The sequence below is a fragment of the Achroia grisella genome, unplaced genomic scaffold, assembly GCF_030625045.1.
Source record: "Achroia grisella isolate CSIRO2021 unplaced genomic scaffold, CSIRO_AGI_Agris_v1 utg114, whole genome shotgun sequence".
NCBI classification, from domain to species: Eukaryota; Metazoa; Arthropoda; class Insecta; order Lepidoptera; family Pyralidae; genus Achroia; species Achroia grisella.
The window spans coordinates 276,818-300,847 of record NW_026712585.1 but is presented as its reverse complement, the minus strand read 5'-3'; the positions used below and the strand labels follow the sequence as shown (position 1 = coordinate 300,847).

Genomic DNA, 24,030 nt, shown 5'->3' with positions numbered 1-24,030 from the left:
TTGTAGTCTATTTTCACTGTATTTCACAATGTTTTGGATATATATAAGTGTGAACTTGAAGTTCCCAAATTCCGTTCAGGTAAAGTTATTAGGTTTTTTGTGGGAATAGGCATTAAATTTTATAATATACCAAAAGATATTTTGGATCTACTTTTTAATTAAATACAAAAATATTAAGAAATCATTATTGAATAAAGCCTCTGTTAACGATTATTTGGGTGACAACGTTCGTTGTTCAAAATGGGATCTTTTATTTTAAATATTGAACTTGAAACTTGAGTTTGTCAGTTCTTCTCGTCTACAGTAGCTAGCCGAACTGTACGATATGATTGTGTTAAAAAATAAGACATGCATAAGAAGATGAAAGGTACTAAACTGAAGAATACTTGTACGTCGCTCACAAACTATGTTATGCTTTCATTCATACTCATGAACTTAAAACTTAACATAGTTTGTGAGCGACGGTATTAGACAGACAGTGTACAAAACCACGGAGGTCTTAAGTTGAATCAAACAAGGAAGTACTAGATAGCTATAGCAAGATCTGTGAATTTTGGTCAAATTATGTGTGAAATAAAACTCAGCTGGAAAATTCTTAAATTTTATTAGATGAATATCATTCTGTTCGCAATCAAATACATAACTAAATATACAAAGTATAATTATACACTTAATCATAAAATACTAAAACATGTCCCAACTGATAAAAGATAATAATTGTCATTACAGTCGGAACTTTCGATCCTGACTTATTTATGACTTGATAGGTTTATTAAGATCAACATGCAAGTAAACTCTATGGATTGTAAAAAAGTAATAAAATTAATTCAGTTACTTTTGAAATTTACTCTACTCTAATTTGGTAAGATGACTCATTTATCATGATTAAAAATAAAAAAAAAATAGTAGATTTTGTTTAAACAGCTCTTGATAATCTGAAAAACCAGGCACGTGACACCATTTGTTCTAGGTACAGCATCTTAGGATATAATAATTTCTAAATGTACCATGTCACACCTCCACGCGGTTCCCCTGTCCATCTGTTAAATTCCTGCAATTTGTCACGATGGGCTAACTGACCTGACCTCAGGCTCATCTTATCATCCTCCACTGGTGCCCCGCCAGCGTAAACCGTTAGCGCAGGCGGGTGCACCATTCCATTATCATCCACAAAAAAAACAACACACTGTCTCTGACGCAAAATGGCAATACCAGCGATACGTTTCAATAATTCGGCTTTACGGTGGCTATTTGAGTTAGCGCAAATTTCGATTTAACATATAAATTGCTACTCAAAGTCTGTTAGTCATTGTCTATTATAGATGGTATATAGAATAAATAATATGGTAATATAGAACAACCGAAATAACAACTTGTATCTTTCTTTAAAACAGTAAAAGAGCTATAATTTAATGCTGATAATATTTCTTCTAGATGATTTTGTTGGTGACATTTATTTTACTCTCTTCTGTTGTCGCTGCCGATAGATATCGTTCACAGGCGGTGCTACGCCCAATTCGTCATCATCCGAATCTTCACCGGCCTTCCGTCGACGCGTCTATAAAAGAGCAATTAAAATTATTAGCAATATTATTATTATATTATTTGTTAATAATTAAATTTATTTATTACTTAACATCAAGATTTCATTTATGAATCAGATATTTAAGTACCTGGAGGGATTTTTTTGTAGTAATAAAAAACAATAATTGATTACCTTATTAGCTACAGTGGTAATACCCTCGTCATCCACGATCCAGTGTACAGAGCGCGCCAGATCGAATAGCTTCGTGTCGCATCCGTTCTCCTGGGTCGGTGCTGGAGCTGCAATGGACATAATAAATTACATCTTCTATATTTGTTAGTTCAAGAAAAGATTTGTACTTGAATAGTTAAGTCAACCGTTTCAATTCTTCCGCACTCTCAATGCTACTATCGACTAAAAATATGGACTATCAGCTGTTGCTCAAAACTTTGTTTGTAGACAATTAGTATTTTTTTTCACGGCAATAACCCTGTGTACTATGCCAAAGATATTTATACAAATTATTTCTTTATTTAAATTCTCTTGACCAATAAATTATGATACAAAAGGCGGACTTAATTTAACTTTGAATATATATAGATTACATATAGGTATACAAATATATTGTTTACTCTATTCTAGTTTAGTTTTAATTTAGTCTACTGAATTAAAACTAAACTAGAATAAAGTACAAATAATATACTATGATTACAGTGTGAATAGGTGACAGACAGACAATGTCACATTTGCATGTATATTCATATGAAAGTACCTCTGTAAATCCATGCGAATTACTCACGTTTGTCAGGCAAGGAGATTCTGTTGAAAAGTTGTATGAGACGATCCACGGCGACGAAGGGCCCACGAAAGCTGGTAGGTGGCGGCATCAGGGTGCAGACGTGGGCGCACGCCGGCGGCATTGGGAATGTCCCTCCTAGAACATGAAGTATGGTTATTTTTTTTATATATGACATGTAAAACGTTTAAGACTTTTAAATCACTTATCTAGGAATAGAAGTAATCTTTCATTTAGAAAATTATTTATACTATAATAATAAATGCATAATTTATTTGAATTCGTAACTGAATTACTTTAGTCAGAGATGTTATACAGAAAAAGGACCTTAATTTCGATGTTTCTATTGTAGGGGATATAGCTCAGTGGTAGAGCATTCGACTGCAGATCGAGAGGTCCCCGGTTCAAACCCGGGTGTCCCCTGATCATTTATTTATTTTTTAGTTTTGTAAAACAATTATTCAAAGCATAATTCTTGTTTATATATAAATTTAAATTGCATAATAACAATATATTTTTTTATATTAATTTATACATTGCGTAGGATGCGTGGTTCTGCTAATAGTTAATTTATTGATTACGTCTGTTTTTAAATTTGTTTGTATGTGCATAGTTCTTATAATAACACTAGTGATCCTTTCCGGCTTTGCCCAAGTGCCCGCTTCCGAAATTTTCATTGGAGTAATTCACTCCTATATTATATGTGTTGTGGCGTAATTTTCTATAGCTTATAGCTTTCTTTGATTAATGGGCTATTCAACACTAAAAGAATTTTCGAATTTGGATGAGTAATATGAACGATTAAAATTAAGTTAAATTTAAATTAAGTCATAAAAAACTCACTTTATAATATTAGTACAGACTCAGATAAGATAATATTACATAGTATAGATAACTATCTTGATTTCTTTACGTTCATAGACTTTTTCATACAAACTTAGTTTTTAATATAAATCACTGCTTACTCACCGGATATAGGATGTTCCCCTGGTAATGGGTTCACTTTCGGCTTGTATGGTATCATCTGATTGGTGTCCGGCCGAGCGATATCCTTATTTGGATCGTTGTCTCTATAAAAAGTGGTAATATTAGTAATTAGTACACAAATGTGCAATTATCTTTTTGCTGGCAGTATAAAATATATAAATAAACAACCCTGGACAATTAACACAGCGCCATCTAGTCGCACGGTAAGCAGAGCCTATGTTATGGGTACTAGACAACTGATATAATAAGACTTATAATTTATGTATTTACAAAAAATATATATAATAACTTATACTTTTTTTTAAAATACATACATAATATTGATATTATGTTATCTCTGATAATATACATGGAAAACACCCAGACCGATACAAACAATCATACACCACGTTTGCACCGTGCGAGGAATCGAGACGTCAATATAAATATAAAATCAAACAAAATATAAAAATTATACATACTTTTGTCCTAATATAACAGCCGCTAGTTCTGGGGATATCCCCGCGAGAGGTCCACCGAGCGCCCAAGATTTATTGGACATTGACGCTACCTGAAATCAGAGTAATTACTATTCTACAATACAGGCCTGCGAGCCTAGTGTAGAACTACAGTAAAATCAAAAATGTATTTTTGTATCAAAAATTATTATTATTATAAATTTAATATAATATCATACCTCAGTATATCCAATAGATTTGAGCTCCGCAATGCTGCAAGGATACAGATCCAAGAACTTGTACCTGTCCACCAGTTGAGCGGTCTCTTTGCCTTCAAATTCTTTTATCTATATAAATAAAATAAAAGTATACTATTACAGAATTGTAAGTTTAATAAATCATCAAGATAGACATTTTATTTATGATTATAAAATCCAGTTTTAGAATGAGACAAAAAAAATATTAATGTAATGATTGACAAATCATTACATAAATATATTAACATTGAAATTATTCCAATTAATAGTAGATAATTTTTCGATATATTCAACACAGCCGAAACTACTTAGTCTAGAAAAGCGAACCATTCCACAGCTAATGGTTACTATCTAACGAAGTAAGCACGAAAAAAAGATTTCAAAATATCTCTGTGGGAAATAGCACTATCATAGACGAATGCGATTCTTGAAATTCAAATTAGACTTTACCTTCTCCAACACAGCTTGTCGTCGTTTCTCGACTTTCACGATGGAGACCAGATCACCAATGTTGGATTCGAACTCGAGGAACCTGTTCCATATGTCCACTGAACTCTCCGGTTTGAGACTGCCTGACGAGAGAACTCTCTCGAATAGCACCCGAGTGTTGTTGTCCTCTAGAGAAATTAATATAATTTTTAATACAACCATGGTAGTGATTAACATGATTTATTATGAATAAATTATCCCACAAAGGTTTATGATAAATTCTACAATTCTTCTAGTCATAATATCTAAATCCAAATATATTTAGACCAGAGCTTAGCAACTTCAATGACATAATCGGTTGCTTTGATCTTCTTCGTGTAAGAAGCTGGATTTAAATGATACGATAGATGCACGATACGATCGCAAGCCAAGTGATATCCCATTTCAGCAGGTTGTGCATGCAGCGACCCACGTGGGTACGCAATTTGTTTAGGACTTTCAAATCATGCCAATGCAGGTCACTGCCCGGGAGCACATATTCGGATGATAAGACAAATTCAAAACACCACAATGGTAAACCAAATTCTACAACTTATTGCAGAATTTGGTTTACCATTGTGGTGATTTTTTAATACTAAAAGATATGATAAATAGAAGATTTTGGTTGTCACCTTGTTTAGCATATTAGAATATATAGAAATCCATTTCTTTTTCGAGATAAAATACCATAACCTACTCCAAAATAAATGGGATAAGGAAGAACTAGCAGATGATGATGATACTCACCGTTCAAATGCGACAAGTAATCAATATAGCATAGCACATACTCTGGTATGTGTGAGAACTTCTTGAGTCCAAGTTCAAAGATACGAAATGCAATGTTCTTGTCTTTAGAGCAGTAGTACTCCATGAGCGCTGCAGCCACGAACACGTGGTAGCGGGACCTGGGACAGACAGACTAATATATAGCAGCTGTATGTCTATCACCATTAATTTATTAAGTTATCATCAGTCAATGAAATTCCGGGCTATGGGCCAGTTTATCAGCTAACTAACTTTTAAACCTCCCCGTCCCCTGTCACAACTGATCAAATTTTAGTATTTTAAAACTAAAATTGAGATGTGACGTCACAAAACCAACGTAAGAGTGGTATCACGGTGTCACATGATAACGTGATGTTCGTAGTGATGTTTATATATGATGTCTCTACCATCAGGCGAGCCTGCAGTATATTTATCATGGTAATTACGTAGAAAGGAAACTAATTTTAGTATATATAGTCTTTGTTCTAGTTTCTCTACCACGTTTGTGTATAACGTACTCTGTGCACAGAATGAGTCTGTATTGTGAAATGTCGGGAACCGCCAAAATAAAATATGCAGCGTGATTTCGTTTTTTATTTAAAATACTGTATAACTGTATAAATAAATGGCAATTACCCCAGGATATGACGTTAGGTTCTCTAGTCTGACACATAAAATGTAGAGTATATAAGAGCTGTGTAATAATTTATTCAATCTTACCGGGCATCCTCTCTGGCTCGTTTAAACACTGTCCGGGCTGACTTGATGCCTTCAGCTCTCCGCGCGAACTTCATGTACTGCACGTAAGCTAGCGTTGGATCTATATCTTCCATATCTAAATATCTTGTATACACTTGGTGCACCTGAAAATGTTATACAATGATAAAGGTGATCGATTAATAGTGGACTGAGAGCTCGTAAATAATATTATAATATTATAAATCATATAATCTCGTCTTTATAATATATACAGTCCATGCTAAGCCACTTCCTAGTGACGTAACTCCCAGTCTGCATTTGCCATAATCCTCTGTCCCTTAGCTTAACATCAATCTGCAGATTTTGCCAAGCAGAAGAGGAAACGCCACTATACATTTTGTTTATGCATGAATGCCCACTCATGCATAAACGAAATATCTACTTTTGGAAAGTATACACGCTATCTGAGGAGATAAAAACCATAGCTCCTAAGAATAACCTTCAATTCTTGTCCCTCACTGGTCTAGGTAGCGAACTTTGAACAAGGGCGAGCAAATAGATCTTCATATATAGGTCGCAGTTTTACAGGTTTTAGCACTTGAATATAGCCCAAACACCCCAATAAAAAAAAACCTCTTTTCCTATACGTCTCCGCCACAGGTATGAGTAAAGATAAATATATATTAACCAACCTTATTGTAATGCAGTCTGCTTTCTTCATAGTCGGCGTGTGCAAAGTGCAGCAACGTAGATTGCTTGAGTGGACCACTCGTTGCTCTCTCGTAAACCGCAGCGGCCTCCTCGGAGAATAGACGCGCTGCGTTCGAATCCTAGATAATAATAATAATAATTACCCAGGACAATTCATACAGTGTCATGTAGTGTCAAACTAAGCAGAGTTTGTAATATTGGTACCAACTATATTGAAAATTGAAAACTCAACTGTCTTACAATTTTTTGTAAATATAAACAGAAAACACACAGATCAGAAATTATCTGTTTTTAGAGAGCTTTTTTTGTAGCACAGGGGACAAACTAGCTTGCGGCTCAGCTGATGGAATGTAATTACCGCCACCCATGAGCACCCGTGACACCAGGGAAAAGGCAAGTGCGTTATCGACCTTTTAAGAAGGAATAAGCCTGTTTCCTAGAAGGTTTCTATATAGTATCGGTTCGAAAATATCATTGCCCGGATGTAATTCTACAATGTGGTCGACCGTGGCAAAAAAAAATCGCACTGTGGAGCGGCATTCATCTAGATCCAGATCAGGATGGTATTTTAGTTTCTGGCGGGTGGTACGTGGTGAAACTTAGAAACTGCTATTAATCCGAACAATTCTTCAGAACACTCACCGAGTTATGTGAGTTTTAAAGTTATGTTGGGAATGGTTAATAGATAGTCAATTTGCTATCTATTAACCATTCCCAACGTAGATATTTGTTTTTCATAACACTGCGACAACTGACATGTTATAAGTGTTCAAAATCCTGGTGATCAATCAACTCACCCCTTTCTCCTGCAGCAGCTTAGATGAATGATCCAAGAACTGCGCCGCCTGGTGCCACACGTCAGGATGGTGAGCTAAGCAGAGGAGACATTGTTCTATGGCGAACATTACTCTGCGAGCTACTAGGGCTGTGTCTTCTGAACGAAGAGGATTTGACCGTTCCCATGTTATATACTTCTTCCACAGCTCCACCTAGTTATAAAGGTATAGAAATAAGTACAACAGTATACCACGCCTGTTAGTCATGATGGGGTAGTCAATCATTGTCAACTGTCACGTGGTGAACGCAATACTTAACGTGCCCATATTTTGGTTGCTGAATATATTTTATCTGAAGGGGCAAAAGGCAAGACGACTATCGTCTCCCGGATAAATTGGTTTGTTATTAGTGTTTTCACAACCGGAGTGTCATGGGGCAAAGGATTGAGGGTATGGGAAAATGGGCCCAAAACATCCAATACTACAACAAAAATAGTATATTAATAACTCTACTATTTAATAAACTGGAGAATTGGTATTGATTTATTTATAACTATTTACCCGCCCGGCTTCGCACGAATGTACATGTATTATACATTATATATCTTCCTCTTGAATAACTCTATCTATTGCTAAAACAGTTAAAATCTGTTGCGTAATTTAAAAGATTGCGAACAGACAGTGACAGCAACTTCATTTTACACTATGTAAAGAAGATGTATGGATGTATCAAATCGAACCTGTTTCATTTCTTCTCTGTCGACAGTGGGAGGCGTAGACGGCATGTTTCTGTTTAGACCTCGTGTCACAGTCTCCAACTCTTTAGCCACGCGTCGAGCGTTCATGTACTCTCTCGAACGTTCCATTGCCATCCGTTCAGCTGTTAATGGCAAAAAAATAATCCAATGTATACTTGACTGAGACTTTTTTTATGTAATATAATGGAATTAATATTTTCTTGTTTTCTTAAACAAATATTTTCTTGATATCTATGACAAGTCAGTTACATAGGGAGACAAACTCACCAATAATACTGTTGATACTCTGCTCAAAAGCTATATAATCTTTCCATAGCGTCTCTATACCTATTATTGGGGTTATAACTGCTCTTTGGTAGACCTGAAACAAAATATATTGTCTATTTTTTAGTAATACCAGTTATTACCCGCGTCTTTGTCCGTGTAGAATTTAACCTTTTTTAATAAAATAAAAGTAGCTTGTAGAACAGACAGACACAATTTTCTTAAATTATTTTTATATGTAATTACCGCATACGCCTTCATATGCATTTAGTGAAAAGCTTTTTAGCTTAGAAATTACAGACGCTTCAATTGAATATTGTAAAATCGAAAGTAACTCTGTGTGTTGCGCTTTGATGTCAAAACTACTGCATCTATGTAACAAAATCATACACGGTTACTAATTTCTATCAGATGGGACCATTCACTTTCTAATTTCATAAAAAGAACCTTGATGTTCAATCACAAACCTTTCTGACTGCAGATATCTTCTGATTCTCAGCGTAGGAGCCTACGGCATCGACACTCTTTAGGAAGGTGACGTAGTCGTTCCATATTGGGTACGCGTGTATATCGAGCCCTATTTTGTCGAGTGCGAAATCGTAAGCTTGAGCCATTTTCTCCCTAAAATATAAAAAAATTACAAATTTTACAACGCGTTTTAAATGTACACTTCAAACTTGTTGTTATAAAATAAATGATAGATACCAGGGGTGTTAGGGAGTTCCGTAACCGTAACCGAAACTATCGGATATCCGATATAAAAAAATATTCGTAACCGTAACAGAATCAGAAATAAAGTTTCGTTATCGGATAATATCACGATAGGGTTTCGATAATATCGGATAGGGGCAAAGGGTAATTGAAACACGTTATGTAACCATTTTATTAGCTATTTTATTAGCTATTTGTATTTTACTAACGGATAATCCTAAATAATTTCATATCGGCATCCATATCCGGTATAATAATCATATCCAAAACCTATCCGTAAATTTATATCCACAACATCTATTAAATATAACACATATAAACATATTTAAAGAGAACTAAAAAGCGAAATAATAATAATAATCCTGTACAATTCACACACTTAATTACTAACTATATCCATTAGTAATTGTCTTTATAAATGCTTTTATAGGCGATAGTCGGCACTTTAGCTACTTGACTTTACAAACAGTATCAAGTACAGTTGCTTTGACACTTTTAGATGTAAAAAAATAAATATATTATATTTACAGTAGAACTAATAAATTAGGTCTTTTCAGGAGTCACACCGTCAAGCAAAAACTGTGTCAAAGGTTGCAAGCAATTCGTAATGTTCTTGTCCGTCGCTTGTTTACATGGATGTATTCATTTGTTCCGGCGTCAATTTTTTGACAGCCTGTGGCCTAGCCGTTTAGCACACCACTTTACTTCCGATGGTCGCGGGATCGATTCCTCGCAGGGTTCAAACTTTTGTATTTACGAGGACAATTGTTTATATCGGTCTGGGTGTTTGGACGTACATTATGTATTTACAAAAATATCTATGTATCTATAAATATATATGCCCATACCACAATCTCTACTACTTAACTTGGGAGTAGGAGGCGCTGTTCGGATTGTCCAGGGTTAAGTTCTTATTATTATTAATTTGTTTGCTATTCCAATTACATAAAAAATATGACATTACTTACTTGTAAGTCGGTAACATACACTTGGTCTCCTTCACATAGTTCAAGTATAGCCGCCATAGTTCAATGTTAAGGATCTTCATGAGACACCGCTGAAACAGCTGGATAACCACATACACGTAATCAGTACAACATCAATTGTAGAAACTAATTAAAAATGCCATATAATAATAATACCTGCGAATCTGTAAAGCATAGATATAAATTTAAATTGATTCCGCAAATGTAGCATTATTCGCAAATTATAAGTGCAACGATATAATTGAATGTATTGCAAATTGGATTATTATCAGTTTCCTAAGTAGATCGTCGGATATAGAAAAAGCGTAGTTCGAACCTGCACCTCCGTTACTAATCCAGTACCAACACTTTTTCAGTTAAGTTTCTGTTTCATTAGAAGCATGATGCACAATACCTATTCAACTACAATACTGCAAGATGAAACTAATTTATAGAGGGTGCTCTCTTTGTGTAGATTTCAATAACATAGCCATTGTACAATGTCATATACGCGGGTACCTTTGCCTGTATTTTAATTTAAAAGGTGAGATATGGTAGGCAAAATAATATATGTATAAGGATATGGTGGCAGGGCACTTTAGTTCTTTGGAATGATAACGAATAAGGTAGTGTAGTGTAAGGTAGTGTGTATCGCGTTACATGACGACGTAATATCCGTGATATTATTCATGCATACATACGACGGTTGCCACTATTAAGGAATTGAACTATCACTTTATTTAACATTCCAGATTCCATGTACATCAAAAATATGTTTAAAAGAGTAAAAAAGCGAACTTTCCAAATCTCTAACGGACTGATTTTACTTGATCACGATTTAAGTTTGAATACCTGAATTTTCTTAAATACTGTAAACGATAACAAATGCTAAATTAAATGATTCAGTTAACTAACAATTTTACATGTAAAATTTAATCTTTTTAGAATTTAATTTATAATTAAATTTAATGAAAATGGCTCCTGATATACAGATGACGCTGGTTAGGAAGTCAGGACTGCGTGCAATTGTACACTGACGAAGGTTTAAATTAATATTATGAATATACATATATATACCTACCTCCAACCATGAGGTACCTAAGTGCGATATGGTACTAATACGGTAGGGAGGTGCGGGCTGTAGAAATCTAAATGGAACGTAATGCGGTAAGATAAAGTAAGAACCCGGAGTAAAATAATATAGTAAAGATGCTATTTACTCTTGTGGTTATGTTATTTCATCGCCATATTACGTTATTCTACCGTAGAGGAAAATGTATAGAACAAAAATTATTTTGTTTTCTTAACTATCAGATATTTATGACTAGTCTTTAATTAATAACCGGCTGTGGTCTGGCCTCTGCACCAAATAATTGCAGTTTCATATATGTGAGATTCCGCTAACATAGGTACAGTTGGGTGTATAATATGAAAGAATCTTTTTTAAATGTTATCACAATATTTCAAGTTTAATTAATTATAAGGTTCTGCAAAGATATTATTTTAAATAATTATTGATGGCAATAATGATTATTCTGAATTTTAATATGAAATGATTACCTTAACACAACTAAGACCTATTCTTCCTATATAGATTCCAATGGTTTTAGAATGTAAAATCTAATTTTAGCCAATAAAATTGCCATATGCAAAACAACATCTATGTAAAAAAGCAGACATACATTGGCTATATATTATTTCTTATCATTATTTTATATTCAGTTCGTTCCGGATTCTACAGTAAAATTAATTTACTTATGACAATTCCGTTCCTATGTAACTTATTGATTTAGAACACTGAACGATATTAACTAAATACAAGTAAGTACATTATATTAATGAATTACACTTACCTTTTCGGATTAATATTATATGATTCACGCCCTCATATCATATAATATATTTTTTTCTCAGATATTATAAATTAAAATTTATATACAATATATTATAATGTCTAAATAATTTATAAACATATAAATATTTATTAAAGATAATTGCTACTACTAATAAATGAACTATAATGAATTTTACTTTTGTGATTAATTATATTATTCTTTTTACATTCAGCCGAAAATAAACAGTACACTACTTCATAATTATACAGCATACTTGAAAAACTAGTATAAATCCTTACAGCTGGAGTCAGGGTTGATTGATAACAATCTTTTTAAATAAACATTAAATCTAGTTTATTATAATACATGTGATAACTTGTAATGTTTCTAACTATTTTATGCAGGGATTATTTACATTTCAAAAGTGATCTTCATGAGCAGCATTTTAAACATAATCATCATATAGTGTAATTTATTAATTTTAAAAATTATATACCATTTTTTTAATTTAAATTAATTCATTATTACCCATAACAAAATAATTGTAATGAAAAATCCTTTATTCAAACAAACTACTTGCTGCTTGCAGAAAATCACCTCCAACATGTCTGAACACAGACACCCTAACCGAAAAAAAAGATGTAGTTTCATATTGTTTATTTATTTCATCTTACTTCTAAATACACAGAGATTCATAGAATCTGTCTTTACTTATCTCATAGACAAGATTGATTTTTTAATTTTAATATCACACATATAATTTACGACTAAACAACTTATGATGTTACATACTAACCTTTTCCACTTTTTCAAAGAGTCTCGCCTTCATCTGTAAAAAGTTATAATTAATATCATTTTTTGATATAACTAAGTTGAGTAAAATGTATTTTTACTTTTAACATCACATGGTTATGTCTGCTCTCTATATAATAATGTATGAAGTAAGTCCTATACAAGCTTTTTATACTTATAATGTAATGTGAAATGTTTTTTGTTTCATAAAAATAATACTATACTCAGTGTAAGATGGGAGGGGATCCTGATTAAATGATTTATTACTTAAATTTGGAGAATGACTCCTCCAATATCTTGTTATACAATGTTATACTTTGTCAACCTTCTCCCCCTATGGTGTGACGTAATTTGTAGATGGGCCCATACCTAAAGTAACGTAAGAAAGTGTAAACCAATTTGTCTATGACTATCTGTTCCAGTATTCAAATAATCAGTACTTAAGGCAATAAGTTGGGTTGGTCAAGTTATGTGTAGTGATAAATACATGATCTCAGATGCCAAATTGTGTATCACAGGGACTTTGTATATTCATACTAACCTCCTGCTCAATGTATATTTTCCAGTAGCGGCCCGTTGTAGGAAATGCAGTAATGAGTTTCTCATACATAGATCGAACATCATTAATAGGCCTAGTCTGTGCTTCTCTAATAAGCAGTGACCATGAGTCAACATCGTAAATATTCGCTTCAACAGCACGTTGGGCTCTGCTTAATCGTTCATTTCCCCAATCCTGAAATTATACAAATAAAGACCTAACTTTTTTAACAGAATATGATTTTAGTAATTAATTAATCAAATAACTGATCTGAATGACAGCGGCAACTGAAGTGGGAGTGGGCTTGTCATGTGGCCAGGATGCCTTCTGAGAGGTGGTCCAAACTGGTCACATATTGTACACCAAGACATGGGCACCAATAAAGTTGTATACCAAAGTGAAGATGGGTTGATTCAGACCAATTTCCTGGTAAGATATGGCCGGACCAAGCTAAGCATAGAGATGTGTGAGAGGGAGGTCTTCACCTAATGTGTGACACAAATTAGGGTATAAAAAAATAAATCATTACAGTTACTGTTTCATATTTAGGGCTAGAGATTAATTGTAATAGGAGCTTATTAGCTGGTAGCTGGTAGCAATGCTAGTGATGTACCAACTCAGATGCACCTTAAAGCAGTAGGCTTGGAATCTATTGTGGTGTAAATTTTATGTATGAAGTATAAATATAAGGTCATGCTTGGCACAATAAATCCTTAATTACTTAATAAATAATATTATAAATTGAACTTAGAAACTGTGTTTCATTATTACCACATGATACTGTAATAGCTAAAGCAGTGACTATCAAATTTGGTATTCATATAACATTGGGAATATATATAAGTATTATATATAAGTATGTAGCCTACATTTATCCCAGTAAATTACTATTTCAGGTAAAAACTTTCTCTGTGATAAGACCTGATTAACAATATATAATATTTTATGCGTATCAATTTTATTTATAAAATATTTAGGAAAACAAGTATGAGCATTGTAAGTATAGCTTAGAAAAACTGACCAAAGCAACTAACAAATTTTCGCGTCATGCGTTGTTGAAGTATTAGCGTCTTCAGAGTTCGAGTTCGAGCATCGTTGGAAATATAATTTTATTTTAAAAGACAATACACAAAATCCAGTTGATGTACTCACGATTTCAACACTGTCATCCCCAGTGACAATATTATCCATTTTAACCAACAAAACACAAGGACTCAAGTCGGTGTTTTGATTTGTAGGTTATGTCTGTCTGCAAACTTAATAGACGATATTAAACATAATTTTGTTTATTTGAAAGTTAATAAGATTAATTTTATTGAGATAATCAATAAAATTAATAATGATACTAACAAATGTATTAAAATTATTATAATTCAATTTATTTTAAACTATTCTGACGCTTTAGGAAGACAAAAACATATATATTTTTTTTATTTGTCAATATTTTACGGCTCTGGATACAAGTACTTTTGAACCCAACATAAAGTACAGACTGATCAGGGTTGACGGTTCTATATAATATCAGTCCTGAATGAATGATTTTTTATAGCAACTCTGATACAAACTCTAATTAAATTCCATAATGACCCTGGGTTCTAGCTCTTTAAAACTGGTCACAGTATTTAATTGCCATTTTCACTTTTACAGTATCGTTTTAATTCAGCCTTACAGATAGACGACTAAACTGTGACTCGCCGATCAGATCTGTCAACACTAGTCCAATCTATATCCGACTTCTATTCATTGTCTGATGATGTACGGTGAAACACATGTTGCAATATAGGTTGCAACATGTATTTTGCATTTGCTAATTCTAGAATTAAACTGAATGTTTAAGATGAAATCAAAGGAGTAATCGTTTTGTGTTTTTTTAATGTTAATTTCTAACGTTTGTTATATTTATTTATCCAAATAAATATAACAGACGTTAATGGTCCAAATTATAATATATACCTTACAGACTGACATACGTATACAATAGTAAAACAATGATATTGTATCTGGGGACAAGACACAGACAAATTGAGTAGATTAAAACGCACAAAATTTTATAATATAATTTATTCCTTATAATTTAAACATCTTCCTTCTCCATTATTTCTGGAAGGTCTCTATCAGTTTCTTGATCAAAGTAATTTTCTGGAATTACATAATCATCTGGGGGTCGCATTGGGCCATATGTTTTTGTTTTTTCATATTTCCCTTTTTCGCTCTTACTGCTATTACTAATTGTTTCAGCCACACTTGATTTGGAAACTTTTTCTAGCGTTTTATTTTCTTCTTTAGGTTGTTCTACCTCTTCATCAGAATCCATTTCTTCAACAAATTCGGTTTCTTCCTTTTTAACTTCTTGTCTTACCTTCGGGCGCATTTCACTATCTTCTTTTAATCTTATTCTGTAAAGAATAGAAAATATGACCAAAATGACCTGGATAGTATATATGAAAAATGAATCTGATGTTTGTAAGTCTACAACAAACATTATGATTTCATCATTTCATAAATATCTATCTATAAAATGTCTATGAATCTCAGTATACTTCTCGGGGGAATACAATACATATTATATTGAGAAAGCTATATAAGTTTACAGGATTCAATGCACAGCATTGGTAGGATTGTTGATATTCATGTAATGACATCAGCTTTGTGTCAGTGTCTATATAATTTCCATTACGGCATCAGATCAGTTGTAGAATATTAAAATGGCGCTATAACTCACCTTTTACCATAGACAACGGAATTGCTCCCAACTTTGACAGCTATTTTGCTGTCTTTCTTCAACAACGGCGGCATGTGTGCCGGCCGAGCTAGATCCGCTAAACGGTGAGTTTTCGTCAACTCCGCTTTCAGTTTCTGTATGTTCATCTATAAAATCAATTTCATACCTTAGCAATATAGAAATATACACCTCATGTATGTATCCATACAATTAATGCTTATTTAGAACCCTCACATGCTCTTGATCTATAAATATATGGAGTAAACGACTATCAACGCACGTCACATAACTACTAACAAAGATAAAACTTGGATTGTAGGTTTATTATATAACATACAAAAATACCTCGATGTTAAAAATAGATTACTGAAAATTTTCAAGTGTGCAGAATATTTTTTTCCACACAGGTAATACCGTGAGAAAAGCTAGTTAACAATAAGAGTGTAACAATACTTGGTATAATACTTAAAGTATCTTTTATAAAGTAAATCAATATATTCTGGTCAGACAAGCAAAAGTAGTAGTAGTCAGTAATTCAATAACCATAAGTTTAGCTGAGTATAATAAAATGAACATAAGATTAGGTCAGTTAGCACATCATGACAAATTCATCACGAATTTATCAAAATGGTTTATCAGTTATTCAAGAATTAGGTCATTAGTCCATAACAACAACCCCCGTTTTCATTTTATTGTATATTACGGACTGGTGTTAAAAACTATTCTAGCATATCAAATGACATACTTTGGCGTTAGATATATCAGCTCTCTGAGCGATACTGGGTCCTTGCTTCAGGGAACTCATGAACACATCAAGAGCGTCCGCTTCACCGTCTGTCTGTTGTACAGGTTTCGCGGAAGCACGGAGACGCTCCAGTCGGGCTTCTTCTGCGGCTATCTTCTCTTCTGTTTCTTTTATTTGTTTAAGCTGAAATAAAACATGAAACATTATACATTTCTTCTAACCATAAACGGCGTTTTACGCATTTGCAGTTGTTTGTAAACTTAATCACTTCTCTTACAGACTTTTAAGTGATAAGATAAGGCAGTGAAATTACAGAGAAGACATGACATCATAGCGCAATGCACGAGGAGAATGAACCGTAGATGTGACATTTTAATGTGAAGTCATGATGATGATGATGATTATGTACACAGCCAACGGCTGCTATTTAACATCAGGTGGGCTGTTAGCTATCGACATTCCAATGACATAAAAAATTGTTAACTGACTAGTTATAGCCGATGACGCCTGGGTCAAAGGTATCATCGTTTAGGCACATTTTTCATGGTTCATGACTTCACGGCAGCGTTACATTTATTCATTTACTTACACTTGTATAAGATGCTAGTTTAAATTGGTTATAAAAATTGTAATACCGGCAAATTGTTTGTACATTTAATTTAAGCTAACAATGAATTACACATATTTCTCACTTACCAAGTCATCGTATGTGAGTGGTTTGTCCTGTTCTTTATCAACGGCGCCATGTTTCTCCATTCGCAGCTTCCTCTTGCGTTCTACGCTTCCGGTGCGGTCGAGGAAAGTGTCGTCATCAGAATCGTAGTAATCGTCGGCGCTCCAATCACGCTCTTTACGTCTGCGAGATTCTGATCGTTAACAAAAAAATGTTAGTTATTATTCTTCATTACATAGTATAAAACAAAGTAGATGTCGCTGTCTGTCCCTATGTATGCTTAAATTTTTTTTTTATTTTGAATCGGTTTTTTTTAATAGAGTGATTCAAGAGGAAGGTTTATATATATAATACATGTACACCCGTGCGAAGCCGGGGCGAGTAGCTAGTAATACAATAATTAAATGTGGAGAATAATTATATTATGTATTAATTGTGTAGATATATATTATGGTATTTAGTTACAAACTTATTTTGTTATTATTTAGTAGTAAACACCCCCTAAATGTACTTTTGTATTGCGTAAAGTTTAGTAGTCTTAGAAGTTTGTAGTTTACTTAATTGTAAATAATATAGTATTACATTATAATCATTCATAAATATTAGTAGAATTATTCTTTCGTTATTATTATTATTGTAAATTTACTATATTATATGTATTGTAAATATATCCCTATGTAATAGCTAGTCTAGCCCCATAGGGCCAAAATTGTGGTTACAGACATCCAGTTAAATTTGCTCACCATGTTTGGACTGTCTCAATAGACCAGCTCGATCCAGTATCCTGCAGGCTTCCAGTGCGCATGCGATAACCGCCTCCTTCTTCTTGCCACGGTGGATCACTTCAGCAACAACTGGATTGCCACGAGCATCGTCCATTGGCAATTCCACTCTGTGTTCAAGATGAATTATTTGATTAGGGCCCATAAGTTATGTGTGTGGATTCATTATTAATGTGCGGACAAGGGGAGGCGACAAATTATTATCTACTAGGCTCTTATATTACTAGCTGTAAACCGCGAGTTTTTATTTTATTATAATAAATAAGATTTCAAAAAAAAAGATCGTCTAATTTATTTCTTATAATAATAATTATCTGCAAGTGAGTCCCGTCAAAAACGGGCCAGCGGTTTCAGTGATAAACAGATAATTAATAATAATAATATCTCAGGACAATTCACACAACGCAATCTAGTCCCAAGCTGGACATGGATGATTTTTTTTGTAAATAAATACATATATTATACATAGAAACACCCAGACCTATACAAACAATCATACTCATGAATATAAATGTTTGTACCGTGCGAGGAATCGTACCCGCGACCATCGGATAGTAAAGCGGTGTGATAAACCACTAGACCACCGAGGCTGACAAATTAATTTTTTTGTTTAGGTATGATATGTTTCATATGCCTTTATACTTTGAAAGGTTGTTAATTTGATATTACAAACAAACACTTCAATTTTCTTTAGTAGTAATTTAATATAGACAATTTTTATTATTTAGTTGTTGACTAATCACCAATTTCACATAAATGAAATTTGGAATGTATAGATGAAGTTGTATTCAATTGTTTAAATATTTTTAATCAGCTATGATACCTGCACATGAACTGTCCAATGCCTCTTTCTTGACAGTCATAGTTCAGCTCGTGACCCTCCCTCTCAAAATAGCCCCTGAGTGTTTTCTTTGGGTCCTCAAGATATAATTCCTCATTGGCTGTTACTGCATAAGGATTCTCAGCTAAGTCAGGCTCATCTTCTGCATCCTCACCTTAGATAAAAATATATATGTCAGTATCACCCATTTCTGCTGCCTAATAGCCTGGTAGCATGTACTAAATGAATGGGTATGGATATATAAAAACTGGTTACTACACAAAAACATTTGAAGATGTAGGTTTTTAAGATAGAACTTAAATCATAATAATAATATATTATAATAACGATTTATAATATTTATATTTTGACATGTTAACATCTAATATAAATGACCCTGGACAATTCACATGCCGTCATATAGTCACAAGCTAAGCAGAGCTTGTATTTGTATTAAACAACTAATAGAATATTTTTTGTAATAAGTTATAAAACATCTAGACCAATACAAACAATCAAAGGAATGGGATGGATGGGAAGAGATGATGCAATAAGTAAATAACTTCTTTTGACACTTTTCATCAATAATAATGATGTATAACAACTTAAAATAATTAATTTTATATTTTCTTACCCATTCCCCAATCAACACCCTGTTCTTCTCTTTTCCTTTCCTCTTCAAGTCTATCCTTCTCCCTTTGTTCAATTGCCGCCTGTAACATTCTGTCTCGTTCTAACTTCATTGTTTCTGCTCTCTTTTTTATTTCTGTGACTGTTAATTCAGATTCACCTTCACAGTCGAAGTCTGGACCCTTCAAAAATATAAATAAACATTAGAGACTAAACAAATATAAGTAAAGAAAGCTTATCTATAATAAACAAGTGGTTAGTTTGACTTCATCTATAAGAAATATAACTGTACCAGCATGATATAAGTTCGTGTACTATTTCCAAACTTGATCTGGTGTCCAACTCGTACCCTGGTATAATGATTTGGCTTTAATCTGTCTTTATTTAAAAATGTTCCATGTGTGCTGCCCAGATCATAGATATACCATCCTGATGGTGGCTCACCTTCTTCTGCAAATGCTTTGTATTGGAGAACAGCATGATGTCTGCAAACATTTACAATCAATTTTATAGGATTTTTAATTAGGTGATAAAAAGAAATAATAGATTATATTTTATACAATACAACTATACATATATATACTTGTCATTAAACATATCCATTTGAAAAAATTTCAATGTTATGTATTTATATATTGAAATCAGAATCACAGATGGACATTCTGATTTTGTTTAAAAAAGAACCATTTCATATGAAATTAATTATTTGCAGAAATCAGTCCACTAATACATACACCAACAGCTGCTATTGGGATTGAATGAACTATTTTTAATGTATGAATAGTACACTTGACTCCACCAGGAATATTATAGTATTCTGATTAGGCCACCAGTGAAAGATTATTAGATGCACATGAAGTCACAAGCAAGTCCATCACAAAATGACTGCAATGATTAATATAATAATTTTAGTAATATTGACAATGATCTTCAATTAGGTTGATTGCAGATAAACAAGAGAAAAAAGTATTTGTACGGCCAAAATATACCTTGATATAGTGGGATTAGCCATAACAATGTCACAGTTTGCTAACCGCCCAAAGACATAATAGGCTTTCTTTGTCAATTCATTTTTTTCCACAATAACCCCAGATTTTAATACTTCTAAAGCATAATCGGAACCTGAAAGAAAAATTAAGTTATTTATTAATCTCCAGAACAAACTTAAGCGAAAGTACTCATCTACAACTACAACAGCTATAATTTTTTCAAAATTCTGAATGTAAGTTGCAGTGCAGACAAGCAAATCTATTTTATTTAAAAGATAAAAGCATTTATAAATTTGAAAGTGTATCTTTTTATCTGTATGATGTTTCTCCATAAATTTTTTTGGGATTTAAGCTATTGTCAGGTGCTACTGTAGCACTGTGACCTACATAAATCTATTCTGCTTGCTATCTTTCAAAGTTTGCTACCTAGACTTTAAGAGTAATTGTTTTGTGGAGATCACATGATATAGTGTATACTTTCCAAAGGAGATATTTCTGTACTTTTCTATAATTCTACATATATCTAATCTGATCAGATCTTAGGAATTTTGTGTAAAGATATATTGTATCACATCAATACACATACACTATCTTTTCATAAAGAGCAGACAAAAAAGTTAAAATAAAAGATATTTTGTAACTTACCATCAGGACATAGACCTGACCATTTTGGTTCTTTATATGGTATTGTCATAGACAATTCCTTTAGTAATACAGCTGGAGGCAAGTTACTTTTTGTTTTAGACTCAGAATTATTTTCTGATGACTCTTCATCTTTTTTCTCTATATTGCTTTTTTCAGGTTCGTTTTTCGCTTTTTTAGGTAATTTACCAATACGACCTATTAGAACTGGCTTTTTAAATTCCATTTGTGGTTCATTTTTTAATAACTCTTCGGCCTGATTGTCCATTTTTAGACCCAACTATAAAATCAAAATAAAGTGACACTAGAGGACGTATGACACACTCTGGTCTTAAGCCTGTGCTACGCCACCGTCTAAAATTATTTATTCAATATAATAAGTGTAATTTTAGTGAAACTACTAATGTGGATGTTTGAACAAAAGTTCTACAAAAGGTCAAACTTATTCAAATCAAAAAGTTAAAAAAAATTTACATGATACTGATCTTTAACATTATGAGACATATCATATGAAATTACATGTTTAGTTTAGAATTAGATTTACTGACTACTGCATCAGATATTACCGAAACATTAAGTATCTTAGAAATGAAACGTATTTGGCAATGATGAAAATTTATGGATTTTACATTATAAAATGAACTTACGTTACAATTCGATGTGAATATAAAGAAATTGTATCATTAACATTATTAATGGAATTATGGTGTAAATATTAACTATTTTATAAAAAGAAATATGATTTTATTATTTGTATTTTTCGTATGTCAATTTTTTCATTCTAAGTATCGTTTTGACAATATATCAGTGTTACTAGAAGTTGCTATGTATAAAGTGCTAAAAATAACATCCATCGGCTAACGCTCACTATATACGTATTTTAGAAAATCAAATATACTACATATACTTTAAATGATATTACTAAGATATTATAATTAATTTTGCTTGAAATATATAATAAACTGACTCTTGTCATAAAAAAAATAAATTGATATAAATTTTATTGTATAAATTGTAAAAAAACATTTATTACAAACACACAATAATCCCTGATTTAAGAAACAAAATATTTTTTACATTTCTCTTGGATTATTTATCATACAATTATAAATAATCCAAGCCAATAATATAATATAATTATAAACAATCCAATCCAATATATATTTTTTTATATTAGACAAGGTTAAACAAGGTTAGACAAATTTCAAACACATTTTTTATTTTAGTAGTAATATTCAAATATAAATTACAAATGCAGAATAACCGTATTTTCACGCAAGCATTATAATAATATTCTTTGTTATTAACAGCGAACTAAATAAAGATCCTTGACAGGAATTTTGTAGTACAAAGAATGCGTAAACTAAATAATGAAACTTATTAACTATTTATCTAATACAAACCACTTTTATACATTTACTACTACCTGACTTGGTTAAATTCGATAGGCCCCCTACAGCCAACTATCAAGTTAAATATAACGTATGTACGTAGGGTAATCAAATCAATCAAATACTTGTTAAACTCACTTGTCCCATTAAAAAAAACTTTATATTAGCAATAAAACATAATCAGTGCTATTTACTGCTTCTACTGTCGAAGTTGAACCTAATTGTAAGCAATCAATTAAGATTCATAAAAGAAATAGATCCAGAGTTTATATCGGACAGACATCGTGATACGCGATTTACATACATATATTATAACGCAACCATTTTGTGAGCGCATTAACCGGAAGACACGATATCTCAAGAGTTGAGGATGTCCAGTAGCATATAATAGCATATAATACTTTAAAATATTCTCTTTGCCTTTGAAGAGGTTAGAAAAGAAATGACTTAACAATCTACATTACAAATAGTAAATTGTTAAGTCATAAAGGATAAAGAACAAGTAGATACCCCTGATTTGAGGAAACTCAATGATAAGAGGTATCTAGACAGTCCATTGTTCGACGCTGGTACATTCCTAACAAAATGTGTGCTAGGTCATTATTATATTATTTTATTACTAATGTTCTTTTCATTTAGTCATATACTTATTTATGTTATTTTATTATTATTTATTAATGTTATTTATAACAATCATAGGATTCAATCGATTAATATTCAGAATCGATATTTTAACAATTATTTTCTTTTATCTTTGGTCACCCAAATTGGCCAAACTGGTGAAATGTTGCCTAATCTAGTAATACTAGCACAGAGTTATACAACAAGGAAGAGAACGGAATGAACGTAAACTTGAAGTGAACGAAATAGAAACTAAAATGTCATTAGTCTGTGCTAAACGCCAACGAACGCGGAACGACTGAAATTTGTTGCATACTGTAAAAATCTATAGGCTTTTCTAAAATTGACTTGACTTTTGAAAATACTCTACCCTTTAGTCCTGTTACTTCAATTTTGGGAATAGACTCTTTTATTTAAATATTAATTTGCTCAAATTGTTTCTGTGCTATATTCGTACATGTGTATTTTAGAATTATTCATAACCATATAGTGAACATTATTGTACCAGTGAATATTTTGTGGTTGTGTTCAATACGTTGAGGAATATGCTTGGACAAGTGACATAAGTTATTTAGCTATTTTTTGTCCCAATAATACTGTTTACTGTGACTTAATTGCAATGCTGACCTTAGGGAAAGGTAATAACATATGGTAAGTGGTATCTTCATAAAGAAACGTGATTTCCCTCATTGATTTGTTGTTTATATATATGCTTAATTTTAATATTGTGC

General features: G+C 32.5%; 3 protein-coding genes and 1 non-coding gene across 5 annotated transcripts in view; 2 read left to right on the top strand and 2 right to left on the bottom strand.

Annotated features, from left to right (window-relative positions):
* Positions 1-1,290: 1,290 nt before the first annotated feature.
* Positions 1,291-14,651, bottom strand: LOC131850418 (protein suppressor of forked). The gene is made up of 19 exons (XM_059200633.1): positions 14,635-14,651; positions 14,437-14,540; positions 13,288-13,479; positions 12,751-12,783; positions 10,123-10,220; positions 8,911-9,064; positions 8,447-8,540; positions 8,162-8,301; positions 7,443-7,634; positions 6,627-6,764; positions 5,956-6,098; positions 5,218-5,375; positions 4,453-4,619; positions 3,985-4,092; positions 3,770-3,858; positions 3,291-3,391; positions 2,325-2,459; positions 1,718-1,824; positions 1,291-1,558 (listed from the first exon to the last, which is right to left on the bottom strand). The coding sequence occupies exons 2-19, from the start codon at positions 14,473-14,475 to the stop codon at positions 1,454-1,456; spliced, it is 2,193 nt and encodes a 730-aa protein (XP_059056616.1). The 5' UTR covers positions 14,476-14,540; positions 14,635-14,651; the 3' UTR covers positions 1,291-1,453.
* Trnac-gca (transfer RNA cysteine (anticodon GCA)) lies at positions 2,673-2,744 on the top strand. The gene has a single exon. It is a non-coding gene; the product is annotated as a tRNA-Cys (tRNA).
* A 701-nt stretch (positions 14,652-15,352) lies between the features above and the next one.
* Positions 15,353-22,074, bottom strand: LOC131850429 (kanadaptin). Of its 2 annotated transcripts, none has more exons than XM_059200651.1 (11): positions 21,935-22,074; positions 21,291-21,641; positions 20,646-20,778; positions 19,949-20,141; positions 19,661-19,838; positions 19,030-19,201; positions 18,168-18,316; positions 17,448-17,617; positions 16,752-16,934; positions 16,007-16,152; positions 15,353-15,680 (listed from the first exon to the last, which is right to left on the bottom strand). In XM_059200651.1, the coding sequence occupies exons 2-11, from the start codon at positions 21,553-21,555 to the stop codon at positions 15,359-15,361; spliced, it is 1,911 nt and encodes a 636-aa protein (XP_059056634.1). In that variant the 5' UTR covers positions 21,556-21,641; positions 21,935-22,074; the 3' UTR covers positions 15,353-15,358. The 2 variants fall into 2 exon arrangements, with proteins under 2 accessions (XP_059056634.1, XP_059056627.1); XM_059200644.1 differs by having other exon boundaries at positions 21,291-21,567.
* Positions 22,075-23,686: 1,612 nt separating this feature from the next.
* The window catches only part of LOC131850286 (mitogen-activated protein kinase-binding protein 1), a 99,452-nt gene continuing 99,108 nt past the window's right edge, over positions 23,687-24,030 (top strand). Inside the window, exon 1 of the mRNA XM_059200499.1 lies at positions 23,687-23,950. The gene's annotated coding sequence lies outside the window, so the exon portion shown is untranslated. The remainder of the gene's footprint in view (positions 23,951-24,030) is intronic.